The following is a 15,099-nucleotide window of genomic DNA, read 5'->3' as shown; positions in this document are numbered from 1 at the left end:
TAGTCTCTGTCATCACACACACACACACGCCGCTCTCACCGTAGTCTCTGACATCACACACACACACACACACACCACTCTAACCGTAGTCTCTGTCATCACACACACACACACACACACCGCTCTCACCATAGTCTCAGACATCACACACACACACACGCCATTCTCACCGTAGTCTCAGACATCACACACACACACACGCCATTCTCACCGTAGTCTCAGACATCACACACACATGCCACAAATCACTCACGAAACTAATTAGCAATTAACAAGGTACATGTCATCTTATCAGGAGCACAGCAAAACATGAAATTACAATAACACCTCCTGCTGCATCTCTGCACACTCTCTATGACAAAAAAAAAAACAAAACATATACCACAATACTGAGAATAGGAAGTGGCTTCATTTGGGTGAGAATACTGTCAGTTCCAACCCTCAGTGTGACGGGAGTGTTCACCCACTGCTGTGTTCAGGTACTTGTTGTCATGGAGACTCAGAGGAGCATCTTGGCACAGTCTGGGCAGGTCCAGACAGACAGCTGAATACAGGGAGTGACTGACATACAAAGCCAGGTTTACGCGCCGCGCAAAGAATAAACAACCAATCCCAAAAGTTTCTCCTGAAGATACGCACAAAAACCACAGTCTCCTTTTTCCTCTTTCCTTCCATCTTTTCCTCTGTGCTACCCTTCCTCTCAGGCCATAATTTATTTATTCATCCCTTCATTCATTTGTTCATTCGTTTAGCCTGCGATTCGTTCATTCTCAGAAACACGAGTTCATTCTCTCCATCACTTAGTTCACTCCTCCTTCCTACTCTTCATCTGAACTTTATTTGGTCGTCCTCTATTACCTCATCCATTTTCATTTCATTGTCAGTTTGCATAAAGCATCTGGAGTAAGAGCTGAGCTGAGAGGTTTATGTAAGCATGCCGGATGTCCTCACTGTAATACACAGGCAGTACTAAGAGTGGAGAGGGGACCTAATGAATCTCCTGTCTCACTCTCTTTATCTTCTGCTGCTCTCTTTATCTCACCTCATTTTGCTCCCCCCCCCCCCTCTCTCTTTCTCTCTCTTCTCTTTACTGGTCTCTGTGCAGGTACTTCAGTAACATCACTCTGGCAGGGCGGGATTACTCATTCAATGATGATGGCTATCTGGCCAGTCCACTGCTGGATGTCATCTCATACACAGCAGGCAAAGGCTGGGAGGAGGTTAGAGCTTCGTCACTCGTTTAACACAAAGTCCCGCTACATACACGCCGCACACAGTGCTCAAACACACACACACACACACACACACACACGTACACAAACACACACACAAACGTACACATACATACACACACACACACACACACACACACACCAACACACACCAACACACACACACTTACAGTTATACCTTCTGGTTTCTCCTCGCTAAGCATAAAATATTCTGTTTTCCATTATGTTTTGCTTGACTATCCTGAAACATCAAACACCACTATACTCTCATTATACTCCCACTGTACTCCCACTATACTCCTACAGTACTTTCCCTGTTCTCCTACAGTACTCTCACTGTTCTCCTAGAGTACTCTCATGGTTCTCCTACAGTACTCTCCCTGTTCTCCCACAGTATTCTCCCTGTACTCCTACAGTACTCTCACTGTTCTTCTAGAGTACTCTCCCTGTACTCCTAAAGTACTCTCCCTGTACTCCTAAAGTACTTTCCCTGTTCTCCTACAGTACTCTCCCTGTACTCCTAAAGTACTCTCACTGTTCTCCTAGAGTACTCTCCCTGTTCTCCTACAGTACTCTCACTGTTCTCCCACAGTACTCTCACTGTTCTCCTACAGTACTCTCACTATACTTCTACAGTACTCTCCCTGTTTTTCCGTAGTACTCTCCCTGTACTCCTAAAGTACTCTCCCTGTTCTCCCACAGTACTCTCACTGTTCTCCCACAGTATTCTCCCTGTTCTCCTACAGTACTCTCACTATACTCCTAAAGTACTCTCACTGTTCTCCTACAGTACTCTCCCTGTTCTCCTACAGTACTCTCCCTGTTCTCCTAAAGTACTCTCCCTGTACTCCTACAGTACCCTCATTACTCTCCTACAGTAACCTCACTGTTCTCCCATAGTACTCTCACTGTTCTCCCACAGTATTCTCCCTGTTCTCCTACAGTACTCTCCCTGTTCTCCTACAGTACTCTCATTACTCTCCTAAAGTAACCTCACTGTTCTCCCATAGTACTCTCACTGTTCTCCCACAGTACTCTCCCTCTTCTCCTAAAGTACTCTCCCTGTACTCCTACAGTACCCTCATTACTCTCCTACAGTAACCTCACTGTTCTCCCATAGTACTCTCACTGTTCTCCCACAGTACTCTCACTGTTCTCCTACAGTACTCTCCCTGTTCTCCCACAGTACTCTCCCTGTTCTCCTACAGTACTCTCACTGTTCTCCTACAGTGCTCTCACTGTTCTCCCACAGTATTCTCCCTGTTCTCCTACAGTACTCTCCCTGTTCTCCCACAGTACTCTCCCTGTTCTCCCACAGTACTCTCCCTGTTCTCCCACAGTACTCTCACTGTTCTCCTAGAGTACTCTCCCTGTACTCCTAAGGTACTCTCACTGTTCTCCTACAGTACTCTCACTATACTCCTACAGTACTCTCCCTGTTCTCCTACAGTACTCTCACTATACTCCTAAAGTACTCTCACTGTTCTCCCACAGTGCTCTCCCTGTTCTCCTAAAGTACTCTCCCTGTACTCCTACAGTACCCTCATTACTCTCCTACAGTAACCTCACTGTTCTCCCATAGTACTCTCACTGTGCTCTGTTCACCCATTGCACTTGTGAGAAACAGCAGTGTGTTTTAGATATGTCATTCTTGGTCGCATGATTTTCACAGATATCAACTCTAAAGTTTTATGTGCTACCAGTTATTTGGGTTACTGCTTCACAAATGGCTTTGGTTGATTTATTTCTGTTAACTGTTATCGGATTAACATCTTGACATTTCAGAATCTCTACTCTGTGTCATCAGATGACTCAGAAATGTCTTTGTCTGTCCCCTCAGGTGGGTTGGTGGGAGAACGGGATTCTTCGACTGCGCTACCCACCCTGGTCTCGCTATGGATCTTTCCTCAAGCCTCTGGACGACAGTCAGCACCTGCGAGTGGTAACTCTGGAAGAGCGACCCTTTGTGATTGTAGAACCAGCTGACCCTGGTACGGGCGCCTGCATCCGAGACTCCGTCCGCTGCCGGCTGCCCCTCAACAGCAGGTCAGGAACTGCTGCACTCAGGGTTCTTATCTAGAGATTAATGAGCCAGGGGAAATGTGGGATTAGATTAAGATTAATAGAGTGCAGTGGGAAATATGGTCTTAAATTAAAGTTAATGAAGTGCACTGGGAAATGTTTGATTAGACTAAGGTTAGTGGAGTGCAGTGAGAAATGTGAGATTAGATTATGCGTAACAGAATGCAGCGGGAAATGTGGGATTAGATTAAAGTTAACTAAATACAATGGGTATTGTGGGAATATATTAATGTTAATGGAGTGTTACATAAAATGCAGATCAAGTCAGACTGGGGAAAGAGGGGTGTTGGAGGAAATGAAGGTTTAGATTAGGGATAATGGAGTGCAGTATGAAATGTGATAAAAAAATGAATAAATAGATGAATAAATGTAAATGTGGGATTACGTTAAGGATAAATCTGTGACTCATTTATGTGTGTTCTGTAACATATCATATTGTTAAATGCTGAACAGAGAGAATTCTGCAGAGGGAATTCTGGGAATTTTGCTCAGAGAATGTGGATGCATGCGTTTTAGTCACACCAAATACTTCACTTACAGGCTCAAAGACTTCATTTGACTGGATTGGGTTTTGAGTTTGTAGCATTTAGCATGGCAAGATAAAATGTGTGTGCTTAGTTTGATGTTCACTGCTTGTGTAGGACTGTCCTTCTGGACCACTGAAACATTTTGGACACATCACATGACATCACATCACAACATGCAGTTACAGAAATCATTTAGTGTCACTGCACACTGTTTCGCACTGTGAAATCATTTACTGTCACTGCACACTGTTTCTCACTGTGAAATCATTTAGTGTCACTGCACACTGTTTCGCACTGTGAAATCATTTACTGTCACTGCACACTGTTTCTCACTGTGAAATCGTTTAGTGTCACTGCACACTGTTTCGCACTGTGAAATCATTTAGTGTCACTGCACACTGTTTCGCACTGTGAAATCATTTAGTGTCACTGCACACTGTTTCGCACTGTGAAATCATTTACTGTCATTAAACACTGTTTCTCACTGTGAAATCATTTAGTGGCACTGCACACTGTTTCACACTGTGAAATCATTTAGTGTCACTGCACACTATTTCACACTGTGAAATCATTTACTGTCATTAAACACTGTTTCTCACTGTGAAATCATTTAGTGTCACTGCACACTATTTCACACTGTGAAATCATTTAGTGTCACTGCACACTATTTCACACTGTGAAATCATTTACTGTCATTAAACACTGTTTCTCACTGTGAAATCATTTAGTGTCACTGCACATTGTCTGCATTTTTTTGCACTTTGAAATTATTCATCCACTGCATCAGCATTCTCCATATGTACAGGACCTTGTAGTTCAGGTCTTTAGTATCCCATGTTTATGTATGGACAGTTTCTTGATAGTCATTTTTATCTTATTTTATTTTAATTTTATTTTTATTTTAGTCTATTGTGTGTTTTGCTAAACTTTTATTGTGTGTATTTATTGTGTCATTTGAAGCCACTGGATACCTACATTTCCTTCGGGGTCAGTAAAGTATCTATCTTTCTATCTATCTACCTATTCTGTGAATATTTAATAGATTACAGTATGGTGAAATTAGGATTAGTCACAACACAAGTAATCTCAGTAATCTCATGGAAATCTGGTCAGTGATCTTGGAGAAATCTGTCCACGTGTGGAGCCTTTACTGTGATGATTTTTAGTTGTGTTGTTGAGTGGCGTGTTTTGAGGGCACATCAAACTGGCCAGAGCGGCAGCTGTTAAAATGCTCTAGCCTGGTCTATGGACTGTAAACTGGATCCAATTTCAACTCATTTTTGAAATGTATAGTCTGTCATATTCAACAGGATGTCAATGATTGTCCTTAGCCTACAGTCAACCTTACACGCACTCTTCCAGTAAATGAGGGGACAAAATGTTATGTACCTGAGGTACATATGTGAATTTTTATAGAATGTGATGAATATCTTTCCCTTTTCCGGCTTTCATTCATTACCGTGTACGTGGGTCTGGGCCGTGAAAACCAGCTGGGTGGAGGACACGGAGGACCCAGCGGCAGAACGCTCAGTTTAGTGGGTGTATTTGAAGGTTACTTTGAGCAGTGGTAGCAATGACATTATAACGTGACAAAAGCCATTTTTCATCACCTAACACTGAAAAGCCAGTGAGTATCAGACTGGAGCCAACAGAGCGGCCTGTTTAATGGTGTTTAGTTGTATTGGAAGAGGGGAGGATGTTCTGATGGTGGAGTAAACATTGTAATTTGATGTTGTTTGACCAGACCTCACTCTCTGTGATGTGCTACAGTCTGTGCCTGCTCTTTCTCTTTCTCTTTTTTTTTCTTTTTTGGCTTTGGCCTTTTTTTGGGGGGGGGGGGGGGGGGGGGGGCGCTTTTAGCTTTTTAATTTTTTGGCTGTGAGCTGAGAAGGTCTGTGTAGTTTGTTTGTTTCATCACGCGTGCAGGTTTGGTTTGTCTTCTTTAAAGTAAAAAAAATTAAAATAAAATAAAATTGGCCATTTGCCACTCTCTTTGTTTTCAAAAAGCCCTTTTTTCTTGCCAAGAATGAAATAACTTCATGTTTTCAAATTGCATCACAGCCTGAAAGATGATTGGGTAAATGGAGTTGAAGCAAAAGCAAAGTGGGTCTCTCCAGTCATAGACATTAGGCTAACACGGCGTTTTTTTGCTTGTCATTTTCAGGCAGGATGGTAGATATGAGTGAGGGAGCTATGGGAATATGTGTGGTACTATCCTGGCCCTCTGAGTACAGCAGACACAAACACAAACGCTCTCCACTGACTTCACACAGGAGGCAGAAGAGTGTTTTATGTTTTAACACAAAACCCGCTTGCACGTGTCACTTTGCGTTTTACGGTACCAAACGGAGATCACTGTGTGATAATGAATTATGACTGAAAACCTTTATGTTGTGATCTTTCTCCAAATTCTGTCAGAAAATACATGGAGATCGGAGGATCGGTCTGAAAATCACTTGGTCCGTTTTTGCTGTTATAACTCTACCTTTAGTAATGTTTTTCTGAAGCTTTCATGGAAACGTTCGTATGGTGCCAGATTGTATCTTTTCATTTTACGACTCGTAACCTTAATTTTCTGTGTCTCTCTTATTCTCTTTTATTCTCTGACTCACTCTGCCTCTATATCTTAACTCTGTACTGCTTCTCTCTCTCTCTCTGTCTCTCTCTCTCTCTCTCTCTCCCTCTGTCTGTCTTTAGTATGGTTATGGACGGCACAACGTCCATGAAGCACTGCTGTAAGGGCTTCTGTATTGACGTCCTCAAGCGACTGGCCAAAATCGTGGGCTTCACTTACGACCTTTACCTGGTGACCAATGGCAGACATGGGAAGAACATCAATGGGGAGTGGAACGGAATGGTCGGGGAGGTCAGGGGTCGTTTACTCTCTTATATTTCTGAGATATGTCAACTCAGAATCAGTTGCTATGTCATAAACAGTAACTTAACAGAAAGTTCACCCATGTGAACACATGGACAATTGCCTGCATGTAATTGTCCTTGTGATTTTTTCCTATAATGTGTTATTTACATTGTTGAAATCCAGAATATCAGTGCATGACCTTTGTGAGTGGATTGAACCAACGCAGCTTGAATTCCTGTTTTAAAGACCAATGGTAATGATGAGTGTTATGTCCTCTCAGCTTCTGCCAAAAAGTATCAACCAGATCACCTGTCAGCATGAACACCTGGTGTTGGCAAGAGATAAATCTTCGTTGTTTACCCATTTGAAATTTAAGGGATTTGTTTTATTTGAAAATACATTACTGACATACTAGGCACTGTTTATGCTATGCTTAATCGGTTTAGTTTTGAAAACAATTTGGATTTCACAGAACTTGTCTGTTTCTGGTGAAAAGTCAGAGTTCTGTTGAAAAACCATGTCTGGTACTTATCTACACTGAGATAAGGGCTATAGTGAGTCTGTGTGTGAAAAAAAGGGGGGAACCTCCCTCTTAAATGAAAGAGTAGCAGTGCCCTGAGAATGGGAGATGTCGAGGCACAATGAGAATATTAGAGTTCTGACAGAGAAATCAGTGTCTCTGTAATAAATCAGACCCGTCCGGCCCGATAGGAGAGATTAGGTTCTTTCTGAACAAGCTATGCATTTGTGCTCCCAGAGCAGAGTTAACAGAGAATAATGATCTTGTGACTCATGAAATTGGCCGGATATTTTAATCATAGATGACACACATTAGTTTCAGTACGCCCCTCATTATGGCCAATGTTTCAACTTACCTTGGAGAGATGAAGCTATTTGTGTAGTTCAGACACGCAAGCACACTTTTATTCTTCAATCAGTATGTATAACAACACTGATATTATGGCCTACTGATTTCTCTGGATGATGGCTTAAGCCAGTTAAATAAACAAGCAGACAAACAAACAAACAAACAAATAAATACAGAAATATGCAGTGGACAAAGCAATGAAAAGATCATTCACCTCAATTATTTACCCCCAAAAAATGACTATAATCTGTAGTACTGCCTGTGTGACAGAGAAGGTGACTACAAATGTGGATATTTCTCTTTGCTCCAACCTGTAATTCCCCTCCCGTCCATCAGGTGGTGTCCCAAAGGGCCGACATGGCCATTGGTTCTCTGACCATCAATGAAGAGAGGTCAGAGGTTGTGGAATTCTCCGTTCCTTTTGTGGAGACTGGCATCAGCGTCATGGTCTCCCGTAGCAATGGCACTGTCTCACCCTCCGCCTTCCTCGGTGAGAACTGGAGACATCAGCAACACATCAGTTACATTAGATACATGTCTAAGGTCCGGGTCTTAGACACAGGTTTAGAGTTTCAGTCATAGGCACAACTTTAGAGTTTCAGTCTTAGACATAGGTTTAGACTCTCAGTCGTAGACATAGGTTTAGACTCTCAGTCGTAGGCATAGGTTTAGACTCTCAGTCTTAGACATAGGTTTAGACTCTCAGTCGTAGGCATAGGTTTAGAGTTTCAGTCTTAGACACAGGTTTAGACTCTCAGTCGTAGGCATAGGTTTAGAGTTTCAGTCATAGGCACAACTTTAGAGTTTCAGTCTTAGACATAGGTTTAGACTCTCAGTCGTAGGCATAGGTTTAGACTCTCAGTCTTAGACACAGGTTTATAGAGTCTTTGTCTTAGGCACAGGTTTAGAGTCTCAGTCTTAGACACAGGTTTATAGAGTCTCAGTCTTAGACACAGGTTTAGACTCTCAGTCGTAGGCACAGGTTTAGACTCTCAGTCTTAGACACAGGTTTAGACTCTCAGTCGTAGGCATAGGTTTAGAGTTTCAGTCTTAGACACAGGTTTAGACTCTCAGTCGTAGGCATAGGTTTAGAGTCTCAGTCTTAGACACAGGTTTATAGAGTCTCAGTCTTAGACACAGGTTTATAGAGTCTCAGTCTTAGACACAGGTTTAGACTCTCAGTCTTAGACACAGGTTTAGACTCTCAGTCTTAGACACAGGTTTAGACTCTCAGTCGTAGGCACAGGTTTAGACTCTCAGTCTTAGACACAGGTTTAGACTCTCAGTCGTAGGCACAGGTTTAGACTCTCAGTCTTAGACACAGGTTTATAGAGTCTCAGTCTTAGACACAGGTTTATAGAGTCTCAGTCTTAGACACAGGTTTAGACTCTCAGTCGTAGACATAGGTTTAAAGTCTCAGTCTTAGATACAGGTTTATAGTCTTAGACACAGGCTTTGTCTTAGGCACAGGTTTAGAGTCTTAGGCATAGGTTTAGAGTCTTATGCACAGGTTTAGGATCTACTGCTGGTTCAGGTCTTATTGCTGGTTCAGTCTTTAGTGTTGGGATCTAAGACACATATGTACAGTCTTAGATACAGATCTATAATATATGTTTTAAATAGAGTCCCAAGGTGCTTGAATAGAAGTCTGAAGTTTAGATCTCAGATACAGGTTTAAGTCTTGAGTACAGGTTTGAAGTTTAAGTCTTAGACACAGGTGTGAGGTTTAAGTCTTAGGGACAGGTTTGAGGTTTAAGTCTTAGGGACAGGTTTGAGGTTTAAGTCTTGAATACAGGTTTGAAGTTTAAGTCTTAGACACAGGTACGAGGTTTAAGTCTCAGACACAGGTGTTAGGTTTAAGTCTTAGACACTGGTCCGAGGTTTAAGTCTTAGGAACAGGTTTGAGGTTTAAGTCTTGAGTACAGGTTTGAAGTTTAAGTCTTAGACACAGGTATGAGGTCTAAGTCTTAGACACAGGTGTGAGGTTTAAGTCTTAGGAACAGGTTTGAGGTTTAAGTCTTGAATCCAGGTTTGAAGTTTAAGTCTTAGATACAGGTATGAGGTTTAAGTCTTAGACACAGGTGTTAGGTTTAAGTCTTAGACACAGGTTTGAGGTTTAAGTGATGGTGTTCTCCTCCTGTGATGTGGTCCTTGACTGGAGAGGTGTTCACCGATTTGCTGGTTTGGGAAAAGGAAGAAGAGACGGGAAACATGGCACAAGGACGAGGGAATGCTCATCACATACTTTCCTCCATATGAAGATCTCTATAACTGATCATAGCCATAACATTTCAAACATTTATGTCATATTAACCATTTCTCGTCAAGAATGATGCTTGTTACTCTTGACTATGCGGTTCGTTCCGGTTTGGGAGCATTAACTGACCTTGTGACTTTGTAGGTCATTCTGCCAGTAGAGTGTGTGTAAGTCGGAGTGTAACGCGGTGTGTTGTGTGATCCCGTTGCAGAGCCGTACAGTCCCGCGGTGTGGGTGATGATGTTCGTCATGTGCCTGTCCGTCGTCGCAGTAACTGTCTTTATCTTCGAGTTCTTCAGCCCAGTTGGATACAACAGGAGCCTGCAAAGTGGCAAAAGTCAGTTTATAGTGTTGTTGTCATTGGTTACAGTGTTGTTGTCATTGGTTATAGTGTTGTTGTCATTGGTTACAGTGTTGTTATCATTGATATTGTTGATAGTGGTTCTGTTCTGGACAATGCACTGATAATGAAAGCAATATTAGAGTGTTAGTCACTAAAAGTAAAAAAAAAAAAAAAAAAAAAACAGGAGAGAGGATGTAATCTTATTGACATTTATATTGCTAGAGCTTTGATTGTATCACTATTAAGCTACTCCTGTGGCTACGTTTATCTCTGTGTCCTGTTTCTCTCTGTATCACTGACACAATCTGCTTCTTCACTCTATTGTCTCATTTGTCTCCTCATCTCTTTGTGCCTTTCACACCTCCCTGTCGCACTCTCTCTCTCTCTCTCTCTCTTGCCCTCTCTCTCTCTCTCGCCCTCTCTCTCTCCTGTCCTCTGTCTCATTCTCTCTCTCTGTGTGTGTGTAACACACATTCACACATATGCTCACACATGCACTCATAAACACACACACACACACACACACACACGCGCACACACACACACACACACACATCAACACACACACACACACACAGAGGCTGGAGGCTCGAAGTTCACCATAGGGAAGTCGGTGTGGTTGCTATGGGCTCTGGTGTTTAATAACTCGGTGCCAGTGGAAAACCCCAGAGGAACCACCAGCAAGATCATGGTTTTGGTCTGGGCCTTCTTCGCTGTCATCTTCTTGGCCAGCTACACCGCTAACCTGGCAGCTTTTATGATTCAGGAGGAGTACATTGACACTGTGTCTGGTCTCAGTGACAAGAAGGTAAGACACTGTCACGAACACAAAGCAAAACCCCATCACTAACACAAAGCAAAACACATCTTTATCATGTATTAATTTAACTTCAAATGTCCTACAAAAAAAGTGTTGGAATTACATGCATGGAATTACTCTCTGTATGTATATGTGTGTGTGTGTATGTGTGTGTGTGTATACGTGTGTATGTGTGTGTGTGTGTGTGTGTGTGTGTGTGTGTGTATGTGTGTGTGTGTGTGTGTGTGTGTGTGTGTGTATATATTTTATGAACAACCAGTCGTTTAAAAGTTATGTTTATGTTTTATATTCTATTTTCCACATAGCAAAATAACGTCTTGCCCACAAAACAGACATAACATGTTTTGTCTTATGTCTTTGTTGTTGTTTAATGGACGCTTTGCCTTTGTCTTCCATTACTAGTTCCAGCAGCCGACGGAGCAGTACCCCCCTCTCCGCTTTGGTACCGTTCCCAACGGCAGCACGGAGGAGAACATTCGTAGCAATTACCCCAACATGCATCAGTATATGATCCGCAATAACCAGAGAGGGGTGGAGGAAGCCATTGACAACCTGAAGACTGGGTGAGCATTGTCCGTCGCTGTCTTTTTACTGTGTTACATACGCAGAGGGACACATGGTCCACTCCTGAGGCACCGTCGAAACAGCTCACTTTTAATAGGAGAACGACAGCACTCTCACCTTTAATCCCAACCTTAAACCCTAATCCCTAGTGCTAACCCCAGACCTCAGTCCCCAAATCCTAACACTAAACCCTCACCCGGACCACACCCCGAGGTGGCCTTTTATAAACCCTAGACAGCGTTAGAGACTACAGCTGTCCCGTGGAAGTCATTACGAGTAATGTGGCTGTAGAGAGGACAGCCATCAAACTCCACCAGGCTACATGTAGATTCACAGGGTGTCCTCGCTGTCAGTCATTCACCCACAAATGAAAAAGAGACAAAATTTATTTTGAACTGAGCTAAAGGGACAGTTTTCTCCACCACTGACTGCTGTTGTCTACTTTTTTTTTTCAGTGAACAAAATCAGTCACATGTTCTCCTAAGAATAAACACAGACAATAGTACTTTCATGCCGTGATGTGGCGTCAAAAATCAAATATCCATATGACAAACGTTAAAGCTCCAACCAACAAACCGTCCGTGTCTCACAGCGAGAGGAGAAGAATAAACAGATGTGTCAAGGCACATTGTTCTCTCTTTTCTCCTGTGCAGACAGGTGGAGTCCAGGACATAGGCGTGTCTCTTTAGAGGAGAGGAGGAGAACTGGCAAACAGAAAAGTGCTGTCTCCCTTTTTGCAAATGACAGGAAATTAAATGATCTGTCAACATCTAAATCATCCCTCTGAGGACGCCGTCCCCCCGTGGAAGCCGGATCTCTCGAGCGTCGGTTTGAAAAGCCGGCTCCCTCTCTCTTGCTGCAGTTATCAGATTCTCATTGTTGGAGTTTCTCAGCAGAGTTGGATGTTTAGTTTACACTGTGTGTGGCATCCTCCAGCAGGCTTTGCAGGTCTGTGTCTGGTCTGGTATCCATTCATGGATTTTCACTTAAACCCTCAAAAGAAAACACTGACTCTTTAAGGAGCTGATAGCATCATGGGGTTCTCGTTGAGCTTAGTTGGTAATGCAAGTGGATTGTGATGCATTCAATCTGCTGCAAGCCTCTTCATTAGTGGCACAGATGTTGTTTGTACCTTGCGAGGGTACCTTGTTGTTTGTGAGGGTGTTTTTTTTTTCCCAGTTTACACTTGCTTAGTGCTGATCAGTACTTGATCTGACAGCTGCACGCACCAACCTAACACTCCAATCAGTTGTGTTAATGTTTCAACTGGTTCTGTTAAGCGAAGGTTTCCTGCTTTTGAAAACATAGTCTAAATTAACATATCGCCTTTAGCGTGCTTGGCTGGTTGAAACAGAAACTATTCACTGACAGGAAAACGTAACAGGAACCAATCGGTCCAAACTAAGCAGCAGAAACCTGCGGTAACCCTGATCCCAAAGCCAGCTGCGGGGAGACGTTTTGTTCTTTTTAAGCAGCGGGGAGAGACAGATGTTCGTCTGAGTGACTGATGGATGTGTTTGACACGACGCCTCGTGATATTTTAATTGCTGTGTTCGCTGTCAGTGTGCGTTGCGTTTCGTCGGTGGCCTGAGGAGGCGGGAATGTCCCAGTGTCGGAACGTCGCCGACGGTTTATCAGTGTCCTCATTTGTTATGCAGATTGTAACACATCTTTAAACGACTTCTGATCAAGCCGACACAACCTCATAGAGGAACTGGCCTCAATATGGTTTAATAATGGAGAGATAAATTTAAAAAAAAAGAGAGATAAATAAGAATTTGCGGTGTCAGAAAATAATGTTTATGTGCTGTTCAGAACACAGACTTTCGTGCTTGCATGTCCTACAACCATTGAATAGTGCGTAATGAGATGAGTGGACAGATCCAACGGCAAGTCTGACTGTCTCTCTCTGGGGATTTTACCTGAGAAAATATATCCCACGTTTGATTAAACACAGCATAGTTTCCAACTGTCTTCTTCAAAATTCACAACAGGACAGAGACTTTTGATTTCAAAAATGTAATTTAATACATTTCATTACAGTTATATTTACTGAATGTATGTTAAGGAGAAACCTTGGTTAAACACAGTTGACCTAAAACAGTCTGTCAAGGAAAGGCAGTCATGTCCATTGTAATGTTCTTTTTGAGAGTTAAATTTCATTCAACTCAAATAAGACACTAGGCCAGTGTAAGTCAGTTCTACAACTTTTGTAGTCCTCCATATTAAGTATGGGCAACACCAATTCAAAAATCTCGACCGATGCTCCGTAAATGCCTCTGGTGTCCTGTTTTGATATTAATCTTTCAATTGTGTCTGTCAGCGCTGACATAGTTCACAGTGAGTGTTAATACTGCTAAATGGACGTCAGTTTGATATTTTGAATTTCACTGCTGAAATCTGAAATGGCTCACCTTTCATTGTGAGCTCTTAACCTCCTTTGGTCACTGAAAGACAGATATCTCCCATCATGCATAACTTAGTGCCCACTTTGTCTTATCTCAATCTCAGTTTTAAAAAATAGTGTCATTATGTGCGTGCGTGCGTGCGCGTGTGCAAGCGGGTGGGCGGGTGGTCGTGCATGCGTGCATGTCTGTGTGTATGCGTATGAGTGAGTTAGAGTGTGTGAGAGTAAGCGTGTGTGTGTGTGTGTGTGTGTGTGTGTGTGTGTGTGTGTGTGTGTGTGTGAGTGCGTGTGGGTGTATGTAGATGTGTGTATGTGGGTGTGTGTTTGTATGTGTGTGAGAGCGTGCGTGTGTCTATGTGTGTGTGTGTGTGTGAGTGCGTGTATGCATATGTGTATGTGGGTTTGTGTGTATGTGTGTATGTGTGTGTATGTGTGTGTGAGTGTCTGCTCTGGTGCATTGCCAGCATAATGATTACAGGGAAACATAAATATGCATGTTATGTGTTGGAAAATATTATGGATGAAAGCCTGTATGCTTTGACACACTTTCCAACCTCTCTGTCATGTCCAGCAGATTTTCTCATTTATTATTGATGGATCTCTGGGTATACGATAAGCAATGAGGATATCAATCTGCTTCATCATCAATCGCTTGTTGCCCCCCCCCCCCCCACACACACACACAAACACTTACACACTCTCTCTCTTTATTCCCCTCTCATTCTCCCTCTCCCTCTCTCTCTCCGTCTCTCTCTTCCTTTCTCCAGAAGGAGTGCTCTCTCTCTCTATCTAGGACTGACCGTTCTTTCCCCCTCTCTCTCTCCCTCTCTCTCTCTCCCTCTCTCTCTCTCTCCGTCTCTCTCTTCCTCTCTCCAGAAGGAGTGCTCTCTCTCTCTATCTAGGACTGACCGTTCTTTCCCCCTCTCTCCCTCTTGCTCTGGCGAACAGGCTTTCATGTGAAGAAAGAGAGAGGGACTTCATCAGCTAAAATTATTATTGTTTTTTCATTCTTCAGAGTCAATATTGGATCCACATCAACCAAATTTTAAAATACCTGAGTGTGTCTAGCAGGAAGACTTGGCTGGCGTGGTCACAGTCAGTTAATTCACTGTTTTAGGATGACTCACTGGACATATGAA

The 15,099-nt window shown here is 42.7% G+C and overlaps 1 protein-coding gene across 1 annotated transcript in view; it reads left to right on the top strand.

The window, feature by feature from the left end:
• Nucleotides 1-15,099, top strand: part of grin2da (glutamate receptor, ionotropic, N-methyl D-aspartate 2D, a) — a 68,365-nt gene that overhangs the window by 25,517 nt on the left and 27,749 nt on the right. Inside the window, exons 5-11 of the mRNA XM_030788588.1 lie at nucleotides 1,106-1,220; nucleotides 3,073-3,278; nucleotides 6,539-6,707; nucleotides 7,906-8,059; nucleotides 10,038-10,163; nucleotides 10,748-10,977; nucleotides 11,392-11,552. Of these exons, the coding sequence (XP_030644448.1) occupies nucleotides 1,106-1,220; nucleotides 3,073-3,278; nucleotides 6,539-6,707; nucleotides 7,906-8,059; nucleotides 10,038-10,163; nucleotides 10,748-10,977; nucleotides 11,392-11,552 (1,161 nt within the window). The remainder of the gene's footprint in view (nucleotides 1-1,105; nucleotides 1,221-3,072; nucleotides 3,279-6,538; nucleotides 6,708-7,905; nucleotides 8,060-10,037; nucleotides 10,164-10,747; nucleotides 10,978-11,391; nucleotides 11,553-15,099) is intronic.

Source organism: Chanos chanos, chromosome 12 (assembly GCF_902362185.1).
Source record: "Chanos chanos chromosome 12, fChaCha1.1, whole genome shotgun sequence".
NCBI lineage: Eukaryota > Metazoa > Chordata > Actinopteri > Gonorynchiformes > Chanidae > Chanos > Chanos chanos.
The sequence above is the reverse complement of the archived record's forward strand: the minus strand, read 5'-3'. Positions and strand labels throughout refer to the sequence as shown.